Source organism: Fringilla coelebs (assembly GCF_963513975.1).
Source record: "Fringilla coelebs genome assembly, chromosome: 1".
NCBI lineage: Eukaryota > Metazoa > Chordata > Aves > Passeriformes > Fringillidae > Fringilla > Fringilla coelebs.
In genome coordinates, this window is record NC_140028.1 from 134036386 (window position 1) to 134063746 (window position 27361).

A 27361-nucleotide genomic window follows, 5' to 3' on the forward strand; every position below is an offset into this window, starting at 1 on the left:
GGAATGGGCAAGCCAAATTTTGCAGATGCCATGATGCAATTTATACCATAAAAGAAAATATGGAAAAATTTGTGTAGAATTTCCAAGCCAGTGGAAATATCCCAAAACACTTCTTTCCTTCTCACCATCATTATCTTATTATAATTTTAAAAACCAATTTATGTTAAGAACACCTTAAAGGCTAGAAACTTCATTCATTTCTTTTCAGGATGTGGGAGAACAAGGTATAATTGATTTTCTCTACAAATGGGTCTCAGCTTGAGGTGCATGGAATTTGAAACCCTTTCCTAACTTTCACATGCTCTATTTGCTATTTTAGGTGATTGCCTCAACACATCAAACATGTGTGATAGCCATGAAAAGAGCAGGCTGGAGTGGGACTGCAAAATGGGGGTGAAATGCTTTTTTTGGGTCTCTCTGAGTGTGGGTTTTGAGCCCCCAAGGCCAGGCAGGAGAGGTGTTTCAGGGCAAGGGAAAGGGCTGTGTGGATGCAGCGGAGGTGCTGTGGCCAGGACGCCCTGTCTGCAGGTGTGTGGTGCTCCCCAGCCTTGCAGAAGGGGCCCTGGTGTCCCGGTGCCCCAGGCTCGGTGGCAGCAGGGGACAAACCCTGCCTGCCTGGAGCCAGCCCCGGGCACGGGCAGGGAGCCCTGCCTGCCCCTGGCTCTGAGCATTTGCCATGTGCCACAGCTTCCTCATCCCCATAACAGCACGGTGAAGGCTGCAAGCTGAGGCAGAGAGGGCTGCTTTGAATAAATTTTGATAAGGAATGTGGAGGAATAAGTTAGTTCACCCGCTGAGCTGTCCCTCTGCATCGGGCTGCTGACTGTCTGATAAAATAGGGAGCACAGTAGCAATTTGTTAAAGTCGATGTTCTAAGGCTTTTCAGAAATGCAAGGAAACAGGCTTCAAAAAGCCACCTATTAAAAGAAAAGAAGTCTGATTCCTTGGGGTCTGAGGAAAGATATGGCCTGAGATTGCTTGTTTTGCATGTCAATTAAATACTGATTTATCTAGCTGACCAAGCACCTTCATCACACATAATTTCAGCTTGGTTGAAACTGATCAAATAACTTAGGAAATGAGTTTAGTAGATTTGGGAGAGTTTGATAGAAAAATGGAACCACATAGAGCCTAAAGTGTATTAGATATTGTTTCTGTATTGCAAGACTTTCTTGTCTGCCAAGAACAATGTCAGACAGATTTTTCTATACCCATGGCTCCTATACCTGTACCGGCTGTGATGCAGGAAAACCTCACTTTTTTAAACCTCTGATAGCTAATTTTCTATTTGTCCATCTCTTCTGTACTTTGACAACGTGTGTTGCTTATTAAGGACCTTGGAAGTTGTACCATCTTTTGTTCAGAAGATTCTGTTTTAAAAAAGCAATGGAAGTATTTCCGCACATAATTGTTTACTGGTCTATCCTTTCAGCATTTTCCTTTACCACTCCTTTTGAGAGGTCTGTTTTTTCTGGTTTTTGGACCAAGTCACCTTCTTCCTGGCCCATCAAATGCACAGAGCATCCCTCTACTTCTCCTTTTAGACACAAAGACAACATGAAAAGCATATCTGATTTTAGGGCAAAATATGCAAACTTACTTCACTCTCTCTTGATGGTAACAAAAAAAAAATTAACAGAAAAATACTTTGATAGGGTTTTGGACTGGGCAAAATGAAAACTTCTGAAGAATTAATGGCTTCGTCTGCTGATAGATTTATAGGTTTGTTTTGCTGATAGTTTTACTATGAAAAAGTTGCAAATGAGCATGAAAATGTCCAAAAGTAATATGTTAAACACACCACCCAACTGCTCACCCCTTGCAGAAGATATAGTGGGTGTCTGCAGACTTCACACATCATTCATGTTTATCACGTATACAGCAGGACAGACTTATTTATGAACTGGAACAGCTGTTTATGAGAATTTCACATCTTTCATAATGTTTATTTGCCTTTCACCATGGCTTCCAAGCTCTTTCGACATAAAATCAGTAGGAAAACCTAAGTCTGGACAAGAGTTTCTATGTCTCTTCTACATTTATTTTCTTAGGTGATGAAAATATTTTTTTAGACTTATTCTATTTTGAAAAGTGTCAGCTATGGGCAAACATGTATTAAAGTTAAAAATGTTAGAGGAAAAGCTTTTCCCAGACAGAAAACAAGCAGAAAAATAAAACAGTTAGGATGTTTAGATGAATCTACAAAACCTAGTCCAAAATTCCTGAATTTTGTAAAAGCATAATAGTTCTTTTAAACACTTACATTGCCATAAAATCTTTATCAGGGATAAAAATGGCTATTTTATGGAGTGTTCAAAACCTTTATAAAAATTATTTTCAATTTCAATTATGATTTCTTTTCATTTGTAATGTATTTTCAATTATGATTAGCAAACCAGTGTTCTGTTCACTTACTACATTGCTTTGTTTTGCCTCTTTTCTTGTCAAACAGGTGCGTTTTATGAAGTTGTTCAGAGCTTCCCTCGAGTGGAGGAAAATGTGGAGGTGGATTCATTTGTAAGCAGCCACAGGTGGAGAAGGCACTCAGAGTCCCTTAAATCAGTGGACACCAACAGAGCCAGCATGGGGCAGGATTCTTTGGAGCCAGGGGGTTTCACAGACCTGCTGCTTGAAGAGGGACATGACAACACTACACAGATTGAGGTAGATATTCAATTCATATAATTAATTTTATTGTCTTTGACTGGGGGGTAAGTAAAAAATTAGGATATTTCCTTCAGGGTATTCAAACACTTATGGGGAGCAGTACCTCTGGTCTTTGCCTTTGTGAACCTATCAGCACATGGAAGCTGGAGTTTTCTCTTGTCCTGAGGCTGGAGCCTGTCCTTTATGACTTTTGAAGATAGTTTCTTGAGGATGTTTGCTATTTTGATGGAAAACACTTAAGGGAAGTCCCATGTTTTAGCAGTTCTTGCTGGAAAACTGGAAAAGGGAATAGTGTTAAAACAGAATAAAATTGAATTCTTTTTTGAAGTTGATGTAAACACCTCAGTTTGCAAGATTTTGCCTGATCTTTCTGGTGAGTGATATCCAGGCACAAATGGGAAAAGACCCTAGAGAAATGGAAAATTGGAAGAAAATTCAGGTTGGTGATTGAAAAAAGTTGCATACTATTTGATTTTTGGTCTTCCAAAGAATAAGATGGATTGAGTCCATCTTTGTGAAGCCTTGGGACATTCTCCCTCTGTTTTATAGTGTCATTCAACCTCTAATTTCTTATTTAGCTGCCAGATAGCTCTCTGTCCTGTTTTCTTTGGTTCTTTTGTTGTTGTTGTGGTGGTGTTTTTTTAAATATGGAATTTGGGGTTTCCTGTTAATAAAATCTGCATCCTGTTTTTCAATAAAACACAACTTGGAATAAACCACACTTAACATCTTCAGTCATTATAATCTGCTTCCAAAACAACAGTGATAGGTTGTTTTTCAATTCCAAGAAGCTCACTCTCAGAGAAAAAAAATGCAGATTTCAGCTTTTGGGTTGTTACTTACACAATAAAGAAGCACAATGCAATATAAAACCCATCTGTAGAGACACTGGCATCTCTACTTCATGAGCAAAAAAAAATGATTTCAGAGAGGTGTGTTTTGTGCTCGTTGTTTTTAAGATTCCCAGTTTGCAGAGCACTGACTTCATTTACTCTTGTGCTGACATGAAAGCCACTGGTTGGTAAATTGTAGTTTTGAATTTCATGTTGATTTTTTAACTTCCTTTCTGCCTCGTGTAATCCCCATCTGCCCATACTTGTAGCAATTATTTTGGGCTACTACACAGATCAGTCTTGCTTCTAGTTATCTTAGCAGGAAAAGAGCAAGCTGTCTCAGGTTCAGGGAAGTTTTAGTAGCTGATCTTTCCATGGCTTTCCCTGTAGATCCCTATGCAGTGTTTCCATTCAGTTGGGTTCCAAGCTCTTACGAAGCAAAATGGTCAGATGTCCCCCTCTAACACTTATGTATAGCAAGACTTGGGGAACAAAAATGAATGCTTGCAAATGGATATACATTTTCCAGGAACATCTTTCCTGACAGATTAATGTCTTTAGAGTGTCTTAACCTGAAAAGTTTATTGAATTCAGGTTTTGTGTTCTGTTGCAAACCTCTTTTTTCTAAGATCTTTTCAGCACAATAAGATAACGGAGTTGTAGTTTTACACATTATCAGATTCCATTGAAAATCCCCAGTACAACACAGAGGCATCTCACAAAAAGCCCCTTGATGCCTGGCCTTATGGAGGAGGTAGAGTATACAACAGAAATCCACAGAGGAAGAATCCATATGTTGCAGTCTTCTGCAGCTTGGCAGCTTATCAGCAGGGCTGGAGAGCTTATTGATTATTTTAAATCCTTGTTCTGTGCACATTGCAGTGCTTGCTAAAGAAAATCCAGAAAATAAGTATTAGCTGCCACTTACATTTAGTGATGCTACAGGATGACGACATCCCTCCTTCACACATGCTGTTTTTTACAGATACTGTCTTCTCTAAAGTGTTTTGTAGGCTTACCATGCAAATGCAGACTTCTTTAATATGAAGACTGACAGTGATGAGCATGTTTTCACTTGATAGTATTTGCTGTCCTTCTTTATAATGATGAGTTTCTTTTCTCTCCAGCTTTATAAACCCAAACCCTTTCTCTCTTACCTCTATCCATCCTTCTTTTTTTTTTTGCAAAAAACCCAAACCAAAACAAAACCCCCAAAACAACAACAAAACCAAAACAAAAATAAAACAAACAAACAAACAAAACCCACAAAAATACCCCACAGAAACCAAAACAGCCAAGGAAAAAAGGGAAGGCCATAGGCAGAAATTTCTAGACACTGTTTAAAATTAAATATAACTTGAGTTATCAATCCATACAGTCATAAGGTAAAAAGTGATAAAATCAAACCTGTGTGGAGCAAAGCTTAGTTCCACTGGATTGCTGTTTATTTTAAGATAATGACACTTTTGATTAATTTTTTCCCATTGGAGTTACTGGAATTGTTCTGTAACTTCACTGGAGCAGCCATCAGCCCTGATCCAGAGGTTATTTTAACATCAGCTTGAGTGGGAGTATGAAGTGCAGATCTTCTAAAGCTCTTCATGCAAGTGCATTGTAGATTGGTTCATCCCACCTTTCCAGTAGCCAGGGTGGACCTCCTCCTGTGCCTGGGAAAGATGATAATGGTGAGATTCTCTTTAGGGTGCAGCCTCTCTGGTCCAAAAAATGGAGCAGTGTAGGGAGCCCTGGTGTCTCTCTTCACATCTGTTTTGTCTCCTGCATTTGTTTGGCACTGTGATTCAGGAAAGGACTGATACAAAATGATATACACATTCATGTGCCTTTTTTAAGGTCAGCTGTTCTCTTGAACTGGTCTTGAAGTAAATTACAGAGACTAGAAGAAGCAGTGGTTATAACCATTTGATGTGCTGGGCCTTCAGAAAAAAGCAGGGCTTGGGGAGGAAGATGATAAGACCTCTAAGTCCCCTTGTGTTGCTGGAGAATAGGAATGTTGTGGTGGCACAAACCCACAAGGATGGATGTTGCCAAAAGAAAAGCAAAGGGCATACAGAAGTTTTTGCTGCATGTCAGATAGGAACCCTGATAGCTAACTAAAAATTATAGGGTAAAATTAATATATAACACTCTTAAAGCAGTACTACTATCTTGAAAGTACTCCTCCTGCTTTAGAAAGATTATTATGGTGTGCCAATTAGAGACTATAATGTTGCAAATCCAAAAAGCCTCCCAAGGATGGAGCTTAGTCCCATTTGCTTTATTTGCAAATGGTGCTCTAGAGCTCAAAGGCAGAGGAGGGTCATATTCTATAAGAGACTTACTATGTTTTCGTACCTATTATATCAAATAGCTAAAGAGAGAGAGAGAGAGAGAAAGCTCTGAAGAGGCATAAAATAGTGACATAAAAAGAGTAAAATCTTATACAGATGGGTGCAAATATTACAGTCTGAGAAAAATTCCCAAAGCAGATAGCCTTGGACAGGTAAAGCAATATGCTGTTAGCCGTCTAAACCAACTGTAAGGGGCAGTCCCAAAATACAGGGTTCTGGTGATGCGCTGCAAAAATCTGTCTTCTTGTCTTCATGGCAAATGGGAGTTTCAGGTCTCCACTGAAGATAGGAGCATCCATGGCTAAGCCATATTTCTTCCCAAGGGTCACAAAGCCAAACAATAAAGCCTTCAGCCTGGAATAACTTTGGGACTGTCAGATTTCTTCTTTCCAGAAATTTTGCTTCTCAAATTTCTGGGGTTTCACTATATCATGATTTCAAGACTACCTTACCTTTTTTTTTCCTCCCATCTATCTTAAGACTCTTCTCTCCTGTTTTGAGGGTCAGGGTTGTTTTGGGTTTTTGCTTGTTATGTAATCTACTGCTTTTGTTTATTGGGCTCAGGACATTTAGAAGTGCCTTTTACTTATGATAAATAGAGCTTAGGAAATGCAACGTGTCAGGTGGAATTTGTTGCTGCAAACACTGTAAGCCCTTGTAAAAGCAGTGATTGTGAAAATACATCTTCCTGAATATGTGTAGTTTGGCATGTCTTCTTTCAAGCAAGGAGAAAAATAAGATAAATATACTATGTTTCTTCATATATTATTGTAAAATAAAAGTATGCTCCATAATCACTCACTTTTATTAAGTATTAATATTGTTAAAATAGACTCAGCTTCATGGTTATGATGTGACCAGTTGTTCTGTTAATCCCCAAAGGCCTGTGGCCATACAGATAATGAAGGTGGATATCAGAGGTTCTTTCTGCCTGTTCATTTTTTGCATTACTGAGAAAGAAGTTGATCTCTGAAATTAATCTCCTATGGATGCTGGCTCGCCAGTATTCACCACTAAAGGATCCACAAATGCATTTCTGTTTTTTCATAGTACTTGCTAATGCAGGTCTGGCTACTGAGAACTGGAAAAGGCTTAATAATTCAATGATACGCAACTAATGCATTAATATACAATTATTCATTGCACAAATGTTGCAAAATGTGCATAATTTTTCAAGTGATTTCCTATGTTTTTTGGCTATGTGTAGTTCCATTCAGAACAGGATCTCCCTATGTGTGTAGAGTTTTAGTCTCTTTATCACCGATCTTCCTTGTGACTACAGTCACACCAGTGCAGGGTAAAACACTGGCGAGAAAAATACAGAGAAATTGAACTGGAGAAGTGTCTGATATATAGCTCACATTGGCTTGAGCAGAAGGTGAAAAACTTTGCAGAATAACTTTAGATCATGTGAATCACTTTTGAATTTGTTGCCGCTGTATAGAGATACTACATCAAAACAATAGTCTTTCACAAACTTCAAATACCAAAAATAAATCCAGCAATAAAATAATAGATTAAATCATAGTCAAGCTTGAGCTGAGTGCAGTAAAGTTTTATTGCTTTGCACCAGCAAAAATGTGAGGAAAAACATAATTTTTCATATAAAGTCTTAGAACAGAAAGAATGATTGCTGCTGTATGACAGAAGATTCAGTTCTGAGCAAAGACCAGCATGCTAAATCAAACCAAACTCAACTGCATCTTATTTTCCCCACCCCACCTAACATACTACTTGCAAGCATAGAAAATTGAGGCTATTTCAGTGCAATTTTTTTTTCTCTATTGAAGTAATTAATTTATTCCTGTGGATGTCACTGATATCTCCTGCTGTGTATTGCTTTTAACTAAAATACAGCTGTTGCCAACTAAAGTCACCCTTTGGGTTTTTTTTTGTCCTTTCTTTACCTTCTCTAGCTGTTGTTTGAAATGTAAATTTTAGCAGCACCTGTAGTTTATACCTGAAAAGCATCTTGCCCCTATTGAAACAACACTTGTGGGTTTCCTACTGATAAAAAAGCAGCCTTTTGCTGGATTTTGCATTCTGATCCAGAGTTTCTGCCCAAAAGAGCACTTCTCCCTTATCAGTCCCAGTCACTCATGGAAGTGAAGATGTCTGATTCTGACTGGCAAAAACAACAAGAAGGGATTGAGTTTTACAGCCCTTGGGATTTGAGAGCAATTACTCTCAGCTACTGACAGCAGTGTCAGCATGCCCATTGCTGTGTCCCCACTGCAAGTCTGAGCAAGGAAGAAAATAAATGGTTGAGATTAAATTTCCCTCAGCTGGACAAATGATAAGGCAATTCTGCGATTACTTCCCTAATGCACTGTATTAAAAGTAGAAAAACTTGTCCATGCGAAAGAGAACCTTAAAACTAAAGAGTATTATAGTCTTGTAGTGAGCTGTCAGTTTGGCCAAGCCTGCCTCTGGTTTGTTCCTGCTTTTTTTTTTTCTTCCCATCCCAATGCTTTAATGCCAGTTGCATTTGAAGGACTTAGAAAGAGCAGTGTTAATAACACTGTATTCTGAAACCATGGTCCATCCCCCCAAGGTACTGACAACCATATTCTGTATTTCAGAAAAAAAATTCTTATTATCACAGTCTAATGAGTACTTCTGTTCTTTTTCCTCATCCTAAGCTAAGAGTGTCCCCCTTTACTTCGAAAACCTGTTTTCTGACTTGCAATTTTTAGAGCCTTCAATTGCCTGTGTAAAGTTACCTGCTTATTTACCTTTTAAATTTATAGTTCAAATATTTCTCTTAAATAGTATTTCTATCTTCCTTCCTTTGTCAGTGATCCTCAACAGTGCAAGTTAATTCCATGGGCAACATTTCTTGTACAGCCTTTTAGTTTCATATCAGGGATGCTATTGATCCCTCCACCACTAGGGCAGAATTCTTTGAGTGCATAGTCACATGTTAACGCAGATTATGAAATATCAAAGTAACGCATATTCAGTATAAAGGTTTAACCAGATTTTAGCTTTCAGTTGAAGCATTTAACATATAAGTGAGGAGGAATGAAGCTTTGCAGAACAAGAATTGGCTGTTTCTTTAGAGAGCAAAAGAACAATACTTCTGTTATGAAATTTGTGTTTACAAAAGTTGTGGGGGGGGGGAACTAACTGAAAACCTGAAGCAACAATCCATTTTATTTTTGATACCTACTTTCTGATGTGGCTTCATTTTAGGAACAGATTCTAGACAATATTATTGAGTTCAAATAATATTTAGCTCTTTACTGAAATTAGGGAAATATTACATTTTGGTTAAGGTTAATTTGAAGTTCTAAGTCAAGAAATACACTTTATTTAATTACATGGCTGAAGCTTTTCAGGTCTACCTGCAAAATTATTATCATAACAAAAGCTATATTCACTCTTATTTTCACTTTTAGGGATGTATAATTATTTCTTGTTCACATTTAATAATTACTACATCATGTGATTTTTGGTGTATGTGTGATTTCTGGTGTATGACTCATTCAAGAGAAGGAGGAAAAATCTGGGCTCTTCCACTAGGCCTGCAAATATTTTTCACAATTTTTGATCAGACTTCAGTTACCTAGTGTATAGATTTGGAACTTCCAGGGCTGAAACAACTGTGACTAAAATACGTGGTTTTACAGTTGAAGGTGGCATTGGATATGATTTTCAGCCACTTCAGGCCCTGTCTTGTGCTGCCTTGGGCCATGTCAGTTGTACCTCTAACACAGATGTCCTGCAGCCTTTAAGCCAATGTGGCTTAAGTTCAGAAGTCTCTGTTGGATCATGTCCTGCTCACATCTCTGGTGTTTCCATAATGTTCTAGAAGGTTAAAAAATGTCCCATATGATTCCTTTCCACTGCACATCATGAAACTGCAAAAGCTCTGAAGGTCCTTGGCTCTGAATGTTGTGGATGTCAAAATTTACTGAACGAAGCAAATTCTTGGAATACAAATTTGTCACTGGTTATTAAACACAAAGGGAGTTTCTGAAGAGCAGATTACTGGAGCCTAGGGAAAATGGGGAATTGCCATTGTTTGCTCTGGGTCCCCTATGCTTACTGAGCATCACACAGAGAGAACCATAGAATATCCTGAGTTGGAGGGCACCCACAAGTATCATTGAGTCCAATTGTCTTTCCCAGTCAGTTCTGAGGACCATAAGAAGATGTTTGACTTAAGAGAGTCCAGCTGTTCCTGTGCTTTTTTTGGTATCCACCTACTAGATTAAGTTAAATATCATGTTATTATTTTCATATTTGGGAGCTTGAAAGTTGCAGTGGAGATGAAGGATGTATTGGAGGAAGGATCTTGGGATATGCTGAAACAGTGCTGCTGCACTGAAACCATTGTGGATATATCTTTTGTTTTCCATTTAGTAGAATGTTTAGATATCATTTTTTTTTGTTGTAGGAGAGATAAAATTTTGTTTAAAATTATGTAGCTGATATAGTAACTGAAGGCTAAGTTGTATAGAATTTTCTTGCTGTATTTTTTTTTTTTTGCAAAGTTTGAGACTGTTATTTTAAAATGGTTTTATTCACAATTTTCAAGAATTTCTTTTAGAAAGTTAGCTTGTTATTTTGGAGATGGAGAATGTAATTTATTTTCACAAAATTCACTTTTTAAACTGACTCAAAGGAAAATTATGTTTCCTTTTCATGTGATCTTAGGGAAATTTTTTGAACTTTCTCTTCATGTGACATCCTAAGACAAACTAAAATGTCTGGAAGTTACTGCTAAATTTTGTATTTTGTTGATAATTTTTAATCACTATAAAGAAGAGCCACAACATTAATTAGTCTGAAAAGCAACACAGATCATACATGAAATTCCTAATTTTATGCTATTGCTAAATTACACCAAAAAGTATGTCACCTGCAAATAGAAACAGAATCTGGAATAATCATTAATTTACTCACTATTTTCTGCTGAGTTTTTTACAGGATGTCACCCTTTCTAGCCAGCCAGCAGACTGAAATGTCACTGTCTTGTTTTTTTTCCAGGCTTTCTGTTTCAAAATGGTAAACTAGGCAGATGCCTCATATATCTTTTTCTTTTGAATATACTGATTGCTTACTTATATCAGGGTCATCTTAACACTTTTACTGGGTCTTGCTGCAATGTTCAGCTGCACTGAATGCACTGCCAACTCTCTAAAAAGTGTTGTAGCAATAAGCCTGTCAACATTTCCAATATTCTCAATCTAAGCTCAAGAAGTGATGGTTCTGCTAATAACTCGGGTATAGCTGAAAAGGGAAAAGGCTGGAGGAAAGATTCATTCTCTATTTCCTTTAAGCTTGGGAGGAGAGGACAGGGAAGGAAAGAAATTAAAAACTAGTTTCCCCATTCCTAAATAAGATAACTCCATTGTAATCCTGAGTTCATTTCCCCATGCTTAGCTAGATTGGCACAAAAGGCATTTAATTTAACACATTGAGGAGAAGGAATCTTTATAGCAAGGAAGGAGACAGGAAATTCAGAATTTAACAGCATCTGCCTTTGAATTTTCTTAATGATAATAAGATAATGATAGTGAGAAAATGTGAATGCCACATCAATATTTTACTTTTCTATATCCTTCTTCTCCAGCTTCCTAAAGCATATTCCAGAATGGTGGAACTCGCAACTGAAAAGAGCTATGAGCAGAATCAACAGACCTTGTACTTTCTGAATTAATTATTTCAGTCATACATGCCTCAGCACTTGCTTGCAGGGGTTTGCTGAAAATAGATTCAACTTGTGAAGCTGAATATTAGTGTGGCTGTGAAGGATGGGAAGGTCTCTCCCACACATTTCTTTCTGATGCTTTTCACCACGTTCACCTGGAGTGTCCTCAAGAGAGGAGACTTGTATCAATTTGGTCACGCAAAAAGAAGATTATGTTCATTTCTACCCATGCAAAGCAGACAGCCTTAGCTAATTTAACAGCACTCAGCAAATTGTGCATAGTTGGTTGGGCCAGGGAGTGAGGGTGAATACATTACCAAGTTGTTTATACAGAGGAATTTAAGTAAAAAGTTGTCACACTGAGCCACACAATTCCAGTTTGGATAGTACCAGTCTTCAGGGATAGATTTTCAAAGCTGTAGGAATTCTGCTGACATTGATGGATTACTCAGTGTCTCTCCAAATCTTTCATGTTTCTTTAATATGGGAAAGTCAATTATCTGTTATCCCAAAACAGTAACAACATGGCATGTAAACAGATGGGTCCATTGTTTCAGATTTGGTCAGACACTTCCTGTGACTCTCTGTAAATTTTGTATTTATGCCAAAGTCAATGATCTATCCTCATTGTGATCCTCATACAGATTTTGTAAAGAGAATAATAAATGGGGCCAATGCTCAAAATTCATATCAAGACGGGAAGCAGAGGCAAGAAAGTTCCATTTGTAAAATGTGCATTTGTTCTTCCAAAAGTGCCAGTTAAATGTTTTCAACTGCTGAAGAAAATGCTGATGAAACACTTCTAGGAGCTTTAATATTTCATACACAGAACAGAAATAACTAATGGAAATACCAGGGATTTATTTGGTTTTTTTCTTTCTTCTGTAACACTGGCATGCATTCATGTGCCTCATGTCTAAGTGTTCACAGACCATCAGTAAAGAAACAGTATACTTATTTCTGGAAAACAAAATTGGCAATAGGGGATCTTGGAGAGTGTGCAGCAAATTGCAGTGTGAAAAATGAGGGGGAAAAAAACCAAAAAAAAGAATAGCAAACATGGCCCAACAGTTAACAAAATTTAGAGAGATGTGACATGGCTACTGGAGGTTTGCTTCATGCATTTGTCGTAAGCTGCATAATTCTTCACAATTTCCTACTACAATTTTTAAATAAAGCATCATTTTCCGAGCATTCTTTCCGTAACCTTAGCAACAAAAGTAGGAAGAGGGAGAAATTGCAGATGGAAATCCTATCTGTCTGATCTCGTCTAGGTGGAGCAGTAAATGTCTTGAGGGATAAAGTGCCAAGATCTCTCATTGGTTTTCTGCTCCAGTACAGATAACAAAGCAAGCTGTTTCTCAGGTTCTTCCTGCTCCAGGCAAAGTATGGATGCCTCTCTTCTGGTGTATGAAAAGTGTCTTGCAGTGCTTGAACAGACATAATCTGGCTCCAAAGTGCTACTGCTTAGATCTGGCTTACATAGTTCAACAACTTGGTGGGTGCTCATTTTGAGGGTTTAACTTTGGGTATATAGTTTGGTGAGGGTGTTTGGAACATCTTCATTCCATAGCCATAAGCTAGTGCCCCCAGTGTCCTTATTTGTCTAGAAGACAAACCCCCCAACTCTTTGTTGAGTTAAAATTACTGGCTATGAAGTTAAAAGAAATTACAATTCATTCCTGAGAATTTTTTTTTTCAATAAACCTGGAAATAGAATTTTGATTTGATCATTTAGTCTCTAGCAGTGTATACAATGTTGCTTTTTCTTATATTATATCAGGCATATTATTCCATCACCTTGGAAATCAAGGTAATTTCTTAAATACACTGCAGAGGTTTTGTTTCTAATATAAACATTCAATAAAGTGTAGTACACATCTGTATACTGCTCCAATAATGAACATATGGAATACTAGGTGACTGTGATTGCTAAAAGACACTGTAATCTGTACAGATAATGATTTTCTTTTTTAGTTGTAGCTAATATTGATATTGGAAGTGAAATTCAGCTCTTCAGTTTGGTAACCTAAGTCTGGATGTATGTGACATAGACAAGGAATGTGCAAGTTTTACCAGGGCATGTAGTGATAGGAGAAGGGGTAATGGCTTCAAGAAGGTAGCTTTAGATGAGATATAAGCAAAAAAGTCTTTGCCATGAGGATGGTAGGTTGAATAGGTTGTCCAGAGCAATTTGGATGACTCATCCCAGGAAGATTTCAAGGCCAGGTTGGATAGGCTCTGAGCAACCTGGTCTAGTGGAAAGCGTCCCTGCTCATGGCTGGGGAATTGGAAAAAGATGATCTGTAAGGTCTCTTCCAATACAAACTATTCTGTGATCAAAGTTGGTGGAAATTTAACTTGAAAAGTGCCTAGCTATAGATGTCTGATATAATTTTAGGCTGTGGTTATACTGAATGGTCCGCTGCTGTTCCTGTAGGATAAAGGTCAGCTGCAGGTCCTGAATGATATCTGCAATTTTCAGATGGCCTGGGTTCCTCCAGTGCTTAGTAATTAGATCTCATCCATGGTCAGTACAGGCAGTGCAGTTAAAGTGTCTATTTGGATTGTTCTAAAGTGGAGCTGAAGGAGCTGGCAAATCTTCACTGACAGCGTTAACAGATCTGTGGTTCTGATAATGAGTGCTTACAAACCCAGCTCCTAGGTAGACAGCTGCACTGAAGTATCCAACCTACACACCAAACAACATGCTGCTCATCTACCTATTTTTTATCTGAGTCTGAAGGGAAAAAAATATAGGGGGTGGCTTTTTTTTTTTTTTTTAAGATATACCAATAAATTGTATCAAGGTCCAAAGGTTTGTGATTCCTCCTTTCTTTTCCCATCTCCCTATCTTACTTGTCCTGCCACCAACCCCATACCAGTAAAAAAATATTGATTTGAAACACAAGTAAAATCTCGTCTTCGTCTTTCACTGGTTTTCAGTGCTTAGATGTCTTGCATCCCTTCCGTTGCTTGAAATTGCCAAAAAGACACCTTTCAAGTCAAAAGTAACTCTGTAGTGCCTTGTGATTTATCTTCTTAGTGTCCTGTGTTTAGATGAAAGACAAAAAAGGAAATACGAGTTTATGCAACATTCCACTTTGGATCAATCTACTCTGGAAGAGCAATGTAGATTTAGACAAAAGAAAAAATAACCAAAACCAATGTGTTAGTAATGAAAACCAAAACAATGTGTTAGTATAATTTTGAAATATTTGAGTATATTGGTTCAACAGCACTCTAGGTTATTTTGAAGGAAGTACTTTTCAGAGACAACAGAGGGAAGATATTATTTAGCATCCTGATCTTTTCTGGGTAATTGTGAAGTACACAGAGTATTCCTCTTAAAAAAAACAGTGCATATTCTGTAGAAATCTTGTTTGGAGCCTGATGTCAGGCAAAGGCAGCAACTTGGACACGCCTGTCTAGACAACATGTAACTCATCAAGCATCTCAATTAAATATGATGTCTTAGAGCTGTGGCACAAGAGTTCTCAAGGGATTTATTTATTTTATTGAGCGTGACTGCAAGATCTGATAAATAAGCATTTCTGTGACAAGTCCTACAAGTCCTTAAGAAATGTGGCTGGTAATAGCAGTTTGGTAAAACTGTACATAGCATTTTTTTCAATATTCTTGTGTACCCAATCCAGACTGAAATGCTCTTACAGATGTATACAGAAAAAGACATGTGAATAAAGCAAAATGCATACTTTTCCCAAACAAAAGAGCAATAGAAATTTCTAACCACTTTCATAATCAGTGTCTTTCTCCATAAGCCATGAACGGTGATTTTGAAATTTTGCATATTGATTGCAGAATTCAGCCAGTCCCATGTTTTAGTAACTAAATCTTCATGTGTGTTGTGCATGAGAGCTAAACTGGAAAGTTCTGTGGCTAAATAAATTACTGGTTTGTTTGCAATCTGTTTAAACCACTGTTCCCCAGGGAAGCCATGGCGATGCAGTTTGTCCTTTGTTGCTCAGGTTCTCTAATGGGCATGGTCTGTCTATATGCTCACCAGCACACAGCTGGAATCAACAGCATGACTTTGGCAAAGACTGGTGATGAGTGAGATGTATGGGGGACACCTTTAAAAGCTTCAGAATAAGCTTTATCCCTACAGGTAAAATGCTAGTGCATTAATTAACCCATGCTCCTGCCTGTATCAACTTTGTATTGATCATACATGTTCCTACTACTGATTGCTCTACAATTTTGGCTCAAAACCCTGATGGATCCCTGAAACACAATATCAACAGCTCAGGAACTGCATCCCATACCAGTGAGCATAGAGACAGCTTCCTGCACTGTCCTATGGAAAGCCCTGATCAATTACAAACTATTCCTGCTACTGTCAACTTCATGCTTCAGATCTCTAACACTTTCCATACCAATTTAAGTTTGCCATTTTCCCTCCTCATGTGAGGCCTCAGGGCTCTTGGCTGGGTCTTTGTTGCTGTTTTCCTCTCATCTCTTCCAATAGAGAAGTGCCAAAGAGCAGGAAATAAGGATGGATTACATCTCCTGGCATTTGAATATACATTGGCAGAATACAAAGACTACAGAGAGTTTAAAGTTACTCTAATACCTGGATGAAAAAAAGAAGAGGGTGTATAATACTAAACTGAACTTACATATTTAGGGGGAGGAAAAATATTGCCCAAGTGTGGCTGTAAGTAGGTCAAAGTACATATGCTCAGAAACACAGTTTGTCATACTCCACACAGGAAGTGGATCTTTAAAAGACTAAAATACTAAATCTTTAAAAGCTAGCTTGACAAAAATATAGTTATTTATAGTATTATCTGGAGTCATAAGCTCCCAAGTATGGAGCTGGTAACAGATGTGGTGTCATAACCACTAATGCTCTATAGTCTGGTCCTGGCAGATAGGTTTGCATGTTTACAAAAAGTCTTTTTTACAGTTTTGGTGGCATGAACCCTTCAGTCATTTATACATATAAAAATGAGACTATAAAACTTGTGTCATAATTACACCAAAATAAAATTTCTGCTAGACATTTTTTGGGCATTGTATTGAAATGGTTTTTTTTTTAATTTTCTTTTAGTGGAGAGGATGCTGTGTGGAGCAGTTAATAAAGATGCATCTTCAGAATGTCATTTCTCAGGCTTCTGCTCCAGCAAATCAAGAACAAAACTGCATAATAAATATTTCCCTACTGTAATTGGGTTTTGAGTGACTGGTGATTTGGCTTTTTTCCTTTCTTAAGTAAGGCATTGCAGAGATTTTTGCTCTTTTGAAGCTCATCTCGTATGACAAGACAGTCCAAAGGGTTTTATAAGCCTGCTGTAATGACCCCTAAATAGGCTGACAGTTTTATAGCAGTCCCCAAGAGGGAAGCTTCCTTTCAAAAGCAGCTGAATATCATGGAAAAGGCAGTGACTCCACATTGACTTTTCACTAAGCTGCAAAGACTAAATGGCTTTTTGGATTAATAACAGTTTTATGGCATCCTTCTCTTGCAGAATCTCTGACAGCATGTGTGACTCTCCATTATAGGTGCTGTCAGGAGCTCAGAAAAGCACAGTTTAAAACCTGTGAACTTAAGTTGTTACAGAGCTGCGTAAAGCCTTGCGTCTGCATAGGGGGGAGAGATGTGAGATAAATCTTTTGTTTCATCCCAGCCGATGACAGCATTTAATGTTTACCATAACAGCCTCTGGATGTAAATCTGTAAGATTCTGGGCAAAGTGACTTCCATACTGGTCCTATTGAAAACCTGAGTGTGAGGACTACTGCACACACACACAATAGGCTTTCAGGACTCTGCAGAATACTCATGTAGCCTCTTCTTGGAGAATATAGTGTGAGACGACATTTTTAATACCAAAGCACTCAGGTACAGAATCTACTCTTCCATTAGTTTGGTTTCCTCTCATTCATTAGTCATTCTATTAGCTGTTCAAAATGGATTTTGCTAGGGTTTTTGTCATCAACAGTGATATTCACAAGCTGGTGGTTGAGATCAACTATGTATGCTGTGCCCATATTGCTATATATATATATGTATATTCCCTTAGTTTGTCCCATATCAGACATTTAAAAAAAAGAAAAAGAAAACCCAGCAGATTGCAGCTTTGTCACTATGAAAGCAGCAAGTAACTGAAAAAACACTCCTCTAAATTGCATGTTTCCTCAGTAGATTAGTACAGAACAAAAACTTTTGTTAAGAAATTGAACAGCAGAGAGTTTATCCTTGATGCAAAGTGTTTATGAAATTGGTAATTCTGAGCACCTCAGAGCAATAGAGCTTCCTATGCAGCAGCCCCTGTTAGACTATGTTGTAATCCACATGTACCTTATCTACTGAAATTAGAGCTTTCATGTTTTGAGAGGCCAGCTCAAGTTAAGTATTCCTCAGGATTCTTTGATTATCAGATCCTATAAACCTGTAAATCATAGCATTGTATTTACAGTATTCTATTAGAATGAGCTATGTGGCAGCAGCATGCATAGTGGCTCTATCCCCATTTCCCCTGGCCTTAATCTTCTCACTAGGACCCCATCTCAGGATAGGTGATCCTCTCTTGTACTGTCTCATCTCCTGTGCTAATGGCTATGGCTTTTATGCTAGGAATATTCTCCATGTGTCCTTGCCACCTGCCCCTGTCTCAGTCAGTGTCTGCCTAAGGAAAATGTGAATAAATGAGGAAAATCAGTTGCAACACCATACACACATGCTTCTCCTGCCCAGGTAATGCAGAGTGTGACCATGCATCTCTCTTGCTCCTTCTCAGGGCCCAAAAACGTGCTGTTGAGAAGAGGTTTTCCATCACCTGTAATGCAGAGCTAGCTCAAGTCCTATCCAAGCTGTCACCTCTGTTCTCCCTCTTGGGCTGCTTTTAGCTGGTGGGGATTAATAGTGCTCAGAAATCTAAAAAAAAATTTCTAACAAAAGTCTGAAACAATTCAGAAGTCACTTTTGGCTGTATTTTACTGATGTGATAGGCAGAGATACCACAAGAGAGTAGCCAGCATTACATGTGATTGAATAAAAGTACAAATAGTTTTGAGGAAGCTGTTTTAGCTGTATGTGTGCAGGGGCCCATTGTTGTTGTCTCATTTAAATAGAAAGAATCTTTTGGTTCTGCAAAACGGATTGCCAGGACCGCTTTATTCCTTAGGAACTAATTTTAATTTCTAGCTTATTTCATTTATCTAAATATCCAAAGAAGTATCGATATCTTTGTTTTTTGTGCTGCAAAATAGTCTGTTTTAAAATATAGAATTGCATGTTTTCTTCTTTCAGTGTTTTCATTTTAGCCTACAAATGCAGCTTATGAAAAACACGATTCTCTGATTAATTTCATAGGCTATTAATGTCAAAATGTTTGTATTCAGAAGTAAAGACAATAAAATTAGTAATTGGTGATAAATTTTCTTGGAACTAATTTTTTTGGGGCAAATATGAGCAGAAATTTTAGTTTATTTAAAAAACCTAGTCTGTGAGTTTGGCAATATTTGAGCAATTTGTTAATGTATTTTGTTAAAAATCAGATACCAGACCATCCATAGTGATAAAATTAAGTATCTGAAAAGTCTACCACCATATCCTTGAGGGCTTCAGAGTTTTTACATTATGTTGTCTTCTCAGTTGAAGCTGGAAATTCAATTTCAATAAAGTAGCGTATTTAAAGGGACAACAGTTATCAAATGAAATGCAGTCTTCCTATCTTCTATTGCATCTGGCAATAACTCATGACACTTGATAAGGAAGATTTAATGATGAGGATCCTTGGATGGGATGATTGATGGATTGATTGATCAATTGATTTTTCATTGATAATGTCACAAACAATGTTCCAGTACTGGGGAAGGCAGCCAAAACAATCTGCTGAAATGTAATGGCCATCTGGTTGGCTGATCCATAATAATTTGCCTTTGGATGTCTGCTTTTCCTTTCTCAGGAAAGCAAAACATTTTCTACAACATACTATTGTGCAACAGCAGAGCTCATTCCTGGTTGCTTTTTCTCTGGTTGAAGTTATTAGTTTTCTTCAATTACAGCCTTATACAGAGAGAGCTTGAGAGATGGCAGGACTTATTGTTCAGTTCTGTCTGTGGTTTGGGTCTAATTGAATCCAGTATTTAAAAACAAAACATTCATGCAGTTGGATTCAACAACAACTCTTACTCTTAAATCTTGTTTAATAATACCCTCTGTCTCCCAGAGATTTATATTACTTTTCAATATCTGTTAAAAAAAAAGTGACAGGAAAAGAATTAAATGTAAAAAGTCACATGTTTACTTTTCAATATCAGTTAAAAAAAATGTGACAGGAAAAGAATTAAATCTAAAAAGTCACATGTTTACTTTTGTGATTGTATCATCATAGAATCATGGGGTCTTCATTGTGTCTTGATTTGAAAAGACAGGTAAGGAAGGCAGGAGCCTCTCTTGAAATGGAAAATATAAACCCCCCCACTCCAAATTATTATAATTTTGAAATCAAGGGGCTCTCAGGCAAAGATATGGGAGTAGAAATAAAATAAACAATGCAGTAATACAAAACAACACTGACAGAGTCAGAATACGACCTGACACCCTGTGGATCAGGGTGCTGGTGGCAGTCCCATTAAGTGGTGGCTGCAGTCCTCCTGGAATGACAGGTGTGGTTCTGTTGAAGCAGTGATCCTGTAGAAGGGTGTAGCTCTCCTCTGAAGGTTCAATGGTGGTGTAGATGGGCCTGGTCTTCCTCTGGGAATCCAGTGGGAAAGAGCTGTCTGTGGCATTCCGAATCTAAAATTATATCCAGGTAGGAATGCTTGGCTCCTCCCATTGGGCGGAGCATTTCACAATGGATGATGTAATTTTTACCATTCATGCACTGGGACTCAGTGGCCCATTAACAGAAGATATTTCCCAGAGGGAGGATCCATCATGGAAGAGATAAAGAAAACTGCCCAATTAACACAAAATAGCCACCCTACCGCCAACAGATGGGAATAGAATGCACGCCCCCACGCATATCTTGCAACCCAGGACACATTGAGAGGAAGCTTTATTGTTTCACATTAGTTTTGGTACTATTTTCATGCCTACCTTTGGCCAGAATCCCAGTTAATAATTTGAACAAATGTCAGAGGCATAATGTAGTTGTTACTTTTAAATATCACATATAGCTACTTTATGTTATCTTGATACACATATAGTTACTTGATGTTATCTTGAAAGATCACATCACACATTGGAAGTAAGCAACAGCAGTTACTGATGAAATGAGTATGTGACATTTAGACTGTATTTGAGATTATCTGTATATCTAATGTATGGAATGGATGTTAACTCTGAATTTGACAAATACTGAACACCAAGTATTTAAAGAAGGCTTAACCTTCAGTTGTGCTGAGCTTATATGAGTAGCGCATGTATTCAGCTTTCCTGAAAAATTCAGTTGTATTTGGAGAAGTATGGGAATATATTCAAAGTGACATCTCTTGTGACAGTGTCATCACTTAGCTTGTGAAAGCTAAGAAATTAATTTCTACAATCAACAATAAGATGGCAACTCAGCATCAAGTATTGCCTGAGGTTTAAAATAACTCATTTCCCCAAAAGAAAAGTGTTATGAGAGATGTTCTAATAAATATTCCCTTTATAGTCACAAAGGTTGCCAACAGTAATCCTCATAGCTGGTGCAAAAAATATCTGGGAAAATCCATTGCTTTAATGCTGTACTGTTCCATAGAAGAAAGCTGCTATGTACTTCATATACAAACAGAATTTGGACAGAATTGCACATTTAGATATCCAGTGGGAGATAATGCTCATATCCCCCAAATTTAAAAAAAAAAAAAAAGGAAAAAAATTAAAAAGAAAAAAGAAAAATAAAAGCTTCTTTTTCTGAAAAAGAAAAAAGAAAAGCTTTCTTGAACCAGTAAAGGGTATGTTCTCTTCTTTCTCTGCTTTCCCTTCAGTAAGATGCTTCTATGTCACTAATAGATACTGAAATATTTGTTCCTCACCATAATTGTATCTTTATAAAATTCTAATCATCAGTAAAACTCTAAATCTGTCTCATGTAACTATTAAAATTATTTTCTTCATTGAGTAGTTTACATGCAAAATCAGTAAAATTTCTTAAATATTTTTCCATCTTCTTATATAGTACCTACCTATAGGGAATGGGATGTTTTATGAAGCAGGTACAATCAGCCAAAGAATATAAACAGATCTGATAGAATAAAAAGTTGTAGGCATCTAATGATACCAATAAAATCAAATTTATTAAAGATTTCAAGAATTTCATTTCCATGGTAATGCAAATTAGGAACTATGAATGCAGTGACTTAGAAGAGAAGCTTGGATCCTAACCTTATTTGGAGCTCCCAAGCTGCTCACATCAGCTTTAGTGGTTAGCTGCATGTGCCTTTTTGTTTCAGACTGTAAATTTACAGATGTGATTAAGAAAATTTAGGATGTGAGAGGGAAATAATTAATAATATATTAATAAAATACATCTGCATGAAAGCTATGAAGAGGAATTCTGCCTTCCTTCTATCATTCAAGTAGAAGCCAATTTGTTTTCTTCCAGAATAGATATATAATCTAAGATTATTTAACTTGGATTAAAATACTGCGACTTTTTATACACAAAATTTGTTAGACATAAACAATTCCTGACACAGTGCCAAAATCTTGAGCTGAAGGCTATAATTTAAGTGTTTGATTTGCAATCTGTATGGTGAATCTGCTTTAGGCATGGGTCAAGAAACCATTTAAAACATTCTTATAGAGCTCAGTGCTAGAGCCTTGCAGTTGTGGAAGTGGCGGCTTAGGTACTAGAAATTAACTGGGGTAGCTTTATTAGCTATTAAAAAAATTGAAATGCAAAAAAAACTTTGCACAATTTTAACCATAGCTTAAATATTGCATGTTTAACTGAAACAAACTGTATTTATTTATTTATTTGTCTCTCTTTCTTTGCAATTTTGTATGCCTTAAATGTGACCAATATTTACTAAGGAAATTTTTTCAGAGTGATAAATTGGACTGGTAATATATATATTTGTTTTCAAAACCTTTTAATTTACAGTACCTCTATTGTATACATGAGAGCACTAACTGTTTCTATTGACCATTAACGAAGGAAAGAATTTGGTAAGGTGGCTGGCTTTTGTCATCTTCCTGACAGTATAGTTTTAATTATGTTTACTTGTGTGACTAAACTAGAGCTGGTGAATCTGTTAGAAGTTGCTTCAGAATTGTTACTGAGATTTACTGAACATATAAAGTACATTCTGGCATGCAAAATACGGCAGAAGACACAGAAATTGTCAAGGAGAAAATAACCTGATTATATCTACAACAGCTAAAGTAAGATGCATCAGTAATGATGTTAATGTAGGGTCAAATCCAGCTGAAATGGGATTTATGGTCAATATATTTAATCTAGGACATGAATGATGTCATTAGAATATAAGTCCTTGCCATGTGTCTCTCCAGCTCAGGACCATGTCAGTAGGAAAGGGTTGTGTAAGATCTGGGTTTGTGGGGAGAGGATGTCAGGTCTGCATGGCAGCACAGCCTGATTTGAGGGTCCTCCCCTGTGCCTGACTGGATACAGGAGGTACAGCAGGAGGGGAACGTCTTCATCACCAGGGTAATTCCAAATTCTAAGCCCTCCTCTTCGATTTTCTTTTTTATTTTCTGAGTTTCTTTTAATTTTCAAACTCTATCATTGAGCCTTTGGGGGATTTTTACTTTTTCTTAGAAGAGGAGGAAGTGAGAAAGGAACTAAGAAATACTAGCATGTACTACTTTTATAGAATTACTTGTAGCTATTCAGCAGAAAGCTGGCAATGCTGTTGATTTGAATATTTTGTGGTTGCAAAACCTTGGTTTGAGTAAAGGAAGACTGGGAATCTGAGATGAGTTTCATTTCTTGCCTCAGACCACACACCTTTTTTTCTTTTTTTTTCTGTCTTAGGAAGGTAGAGACCTTCACAGTAATTAACCTGAACAAAAATTTCCTGTCATGGGTGTATGACAGCAACTACTGTATTTTTTAAAACCACAAGAATTGGAAAGCTTTTTTCCACAAATATGTATATATTTGTCTGTCTTGGAGGGGCAAATCTACAGTAAACCAGACTTTTGGAGATTTAGAATAACATGGCATTGTTAGCCTACAGCTATTAGGAATGTTTTGGATGTTCTTAAATAGGATAATCTAGTGACTTATGTTCAGAAATGTTAAAAAACTACGATTTTTTAAGGTGTCATCCATTAATAGTTCTCATGGCTTCGTTAGAGTGTGGCCGTTGTTACAGGAATTGTCCATTTTGCATCAAAAGACATCAAACATTTTGCCATAGATTTCACTGATGTGTTTATTACACAACCTGTATGATTGGTACTTGGGATAGTGAACATTATAATCATAATATAAGATGATTGCATGAGGTAACTGCCTTATCAACTGCTAGTGGTTAGGAGCAGAGCTATCTCTGCAACATATTTACAATTCTTGCTCTTTTTCCTTCATTGCTGGGGTTCTTCAAGGAGAGACAGGACTCAGTATTTCAAGAGTGAGTTTTATATAAAACTAAGATGCATCTTCCATTACAATCTGGGTTTTTTTCCTGTGGTTTTTCCCTATTTCAGGAGGATACAGATCATAATTATTATACATCAAGGACGTATGGCCCCTATGATTCTACCAGCCGGGATTTGTGGGTCAATATAGACCAAATGGAGAAGGACAAAGTAAAGATTCACGGGATCCTTTCCAATACCCATCGTCAAGCAGCAGTAAGTTATTTTATCATTTTCTTCTTTGACTAACATGGATATTTTTCCCCAGAGATCCACCCAGCAGTATTACTAGGTACCATGACTATTGTTCATAGAGCTATGTCTTTGAATTCTGTTAAAGCTGTGGAAGTCTTTACAGTGATGTTATCAAAGGATTCCTTGAACTTTTTGAACCTTCAGTAACAGTCCTTCAGAAATGCCTTTAAACATACATTTAAAATTTTCCTCTGTCCCTAAGAATTACGAACTATCAAATGCTAAACCACTTGTGTTGCTGAAATCAGAGGGAATTTTACTGTTGGGTTGAATAGTAAAAGAGCTGTGTTGAGGATGAAGTTGATGAAGTTTTAAGTCTCTCGTGGAATGTAGGTGGTATGTGTGCACTTCTATTTTATATGAGGTCTCATTCTTATATTTCCTTTTGAGACCACTGATAAAGCTCATAAGAATGTCATATAGTAACAGAAATTATGTTCTTAGGTTAACAGCAAATAAATAAATTGGAGTGTAAATAACAATCATATTTAACTTATTGCAGTCATGCTGCTGGTAAGGTGGGTATAAAAATAATGGGCCTACATGCCTAGAAATGGAATCAAATACTGTATGATTTAGAGATTGTATTCTTGGTTCTCACCTGTGGCTAGAAGCTGCATACACAGAAGAGCCAATATTAGCATAAATTGAATACAGAAAATTACAGCTCAGAACTATGGTTGAAGAGACTCATTTCATCCATTCAGCAGCTTAGCTCAAAAAAAAATGTCCTTGGGCTTTTGCCAGTTTAAAACAAAATCTAGTGAATGCCTTACTTAAGAGTTGTACAGTTTTTAAAGATGCAGATGTGTTTAACAGTTTTAAAGCTGAGAGAAAGCACAGGTTTAATTCATCTTTTCCTTAGTTAATCTGTTTTCTCCCTGGCACAAGCCAGGTGACTTCTCAGAGGAATGCAAGAGGCAGCAGAAAGAAATACTGTGATATTTAAGTCAGAATATAGAAAGCAGAGTGAGGTGATAAATCCAGCACATGTAACTGACAGAGAGTTCAATTCAAAAAATATATCCTTCATGGTAAAAAGCGTGTAGGCAGTCAGGGACAATGCAAATGCAGAGGGTTCAGACAGTTATAGATCTTTGGGGTAGACTTAATAAAACAGTGTATCAGCTATTTTTTTAAGACACTTTGATTCTAATGAGAAAAAAAGGAACCTCTAGGGTACCTAAAAGTGAGGATCTCTGTTGTCTATCTTGTCTACTTTATGTGGTATCCTGGTGCTCTATGTTGAGGGAACGAATGGAAACATGCCAAAAGAAGAGCTAATTAATAAATTAAAAATTTTAACCCATCTTTGATGATTAGTAAAGATGACACCCTTCCATGTCTTTGTTGCACCTTTGTTTCCAATTGGATCCCTCAGATTATGCAGCTAAAATGTCTATCCTAAGAGGAACATTTTGTTGAAGTTATTAAACTAGAGGCTAAACAAGGCTATATTTTTGGTCTGGTGTGGGATCAGTGTACAGGACCATTCAGCATGGCAAAGGGAAACTGGAGGGCTTCAACTGTTTCTCCCCAAGCAAAGGGGTTTAAGACATTTCTTCCAGCTTCAGCAGACAAAGGTCTGGTGCCTGGTTAGCACACTGATATCCATCTCTTTTCATGCTTACCCAAATATCTTGGACTATGAACTTGAGTGGCTGCAGCCATACCTACGTAGTTTTAAAGACCCCTTTTTCAGATCTGTTTTATGTCCCCCCAAAAGGATTAAGAAGTACCAGAGAGTCATCCTGTAAGGTTTTATTCCTTATTTATGCATCTATAATTGAATTTGGTACGTATGTGTCCAAGTAAACACATGTATTACACAACAAAGGTGTTTAACAGAGAGATGAGATTTTTATAGCTGTACAACTGCAGTCATATATTTTGAGATCATACATGCCTCAGCAGCAATCTCTTACCTTCTCTCCCATAAACTTTGCCATTACTCTTTTTAAAAGGCCATTTTGCACATCTTGCACTCAATGATTTACATGATATTTTCTAATTATTCTCCAATTTGACAGTAGAACCAGGAGTTAAATTATCACATGCTAAATATTAAGGAATTAATTTACAATGTCAGAGATTCTTTGAATGCTGACAATTTTACACTCAATTTGTGTGTTTTCCCTCATTTGGAAGTAAATAATCCTGAGAGTTCCCAGAAGCTGTCAGTTTGTTTTGCTTCTACAAGAAAAGTCATAAGGACTGGAGAGAATCCTGGAGAGGATCCATTTGATGATTTGATTTTATAAACAGCATAGTAATTTTTTGTGGAAGTAGCAAACATATATTAATGGAACAATTTAAATGACTAACACTACAGGATTTATAACACTAGGAGTAAAGATTTGTTTTTCAATATATTGCCACCATCTTCTTAACCATATAATAAGGTTTTAGAGGTTGCTTTGATATGCAGTGGGTTTAAATTAGATAGCTAAGAGTTGATTACTCCAACACTGAACTAGAATACAGGATATGTCATACCTGGGAACTCAACTCCCTTTTCTCCCAGTCCATTCTATCATTTATGCACAGAGAGAACATTTTTATTTCAGTGAATTGAAAATTCTGATATTCTTTCTTAGAAATGAGGTATGCTTTCTAGCATTGAAATAAAAGCAAAATTTTAGTTACTGTTAGAATATTGTGTTTCAGTACTTAAATCATGTTGGTTATTACAGTGCTAAAAAAGTGGCTATGTTAAACATTTTTACATTGTCAGAATTTAAGGTATCACATTTTGACTTAAGTCAGTGAGAGATCTTTATCGGGCTTGAGTGGAAATGGGATCAAGTTTTTGTTGCAAACATCTTTATACTGGTGTTTTTATTATAGCCATTTAGAAGATAGATTAGGGGGTGCAGTTGTCATTTGAAGTAGTTCAATGGTTACTATCATTCAAAATGACTAGGTAAAATGGAGTATGGTATAGAAAGGAAAGAGGGAAAGTTTGGTCAGAATATTGGTAGTTTCAACAGAGTTCTTCAAATTATGTTTGGTAGAGCAAGGACATAATTTAAAT

At 37.0% G+C, this 27361-nt stretch overlaps 1 protein-coding gene across 1 annotated transcript in view; it reads left to right on the plus strand.

Moving 5' to 3' along the window:
* The window catches only part of PLXDC2 (plexin domain containing 2), a 247175-nt gene that overhangs the window by 111954 nt on the left and 107860 nt on the right, over positions 1-27361 (plus strand). The window contains exons 2-3 of the mRNA XM_084214132.1: positions 2453-2664; positions 24142-24288. Coding sequence (XP_084070258.1) covers positions 2453-2664; positions 24142-24288 — 359 coding nt within the window. The remainder of the gene's footprint in view (positions 1-2452; positions 2665-24141; positions 24289-27361) is intronic.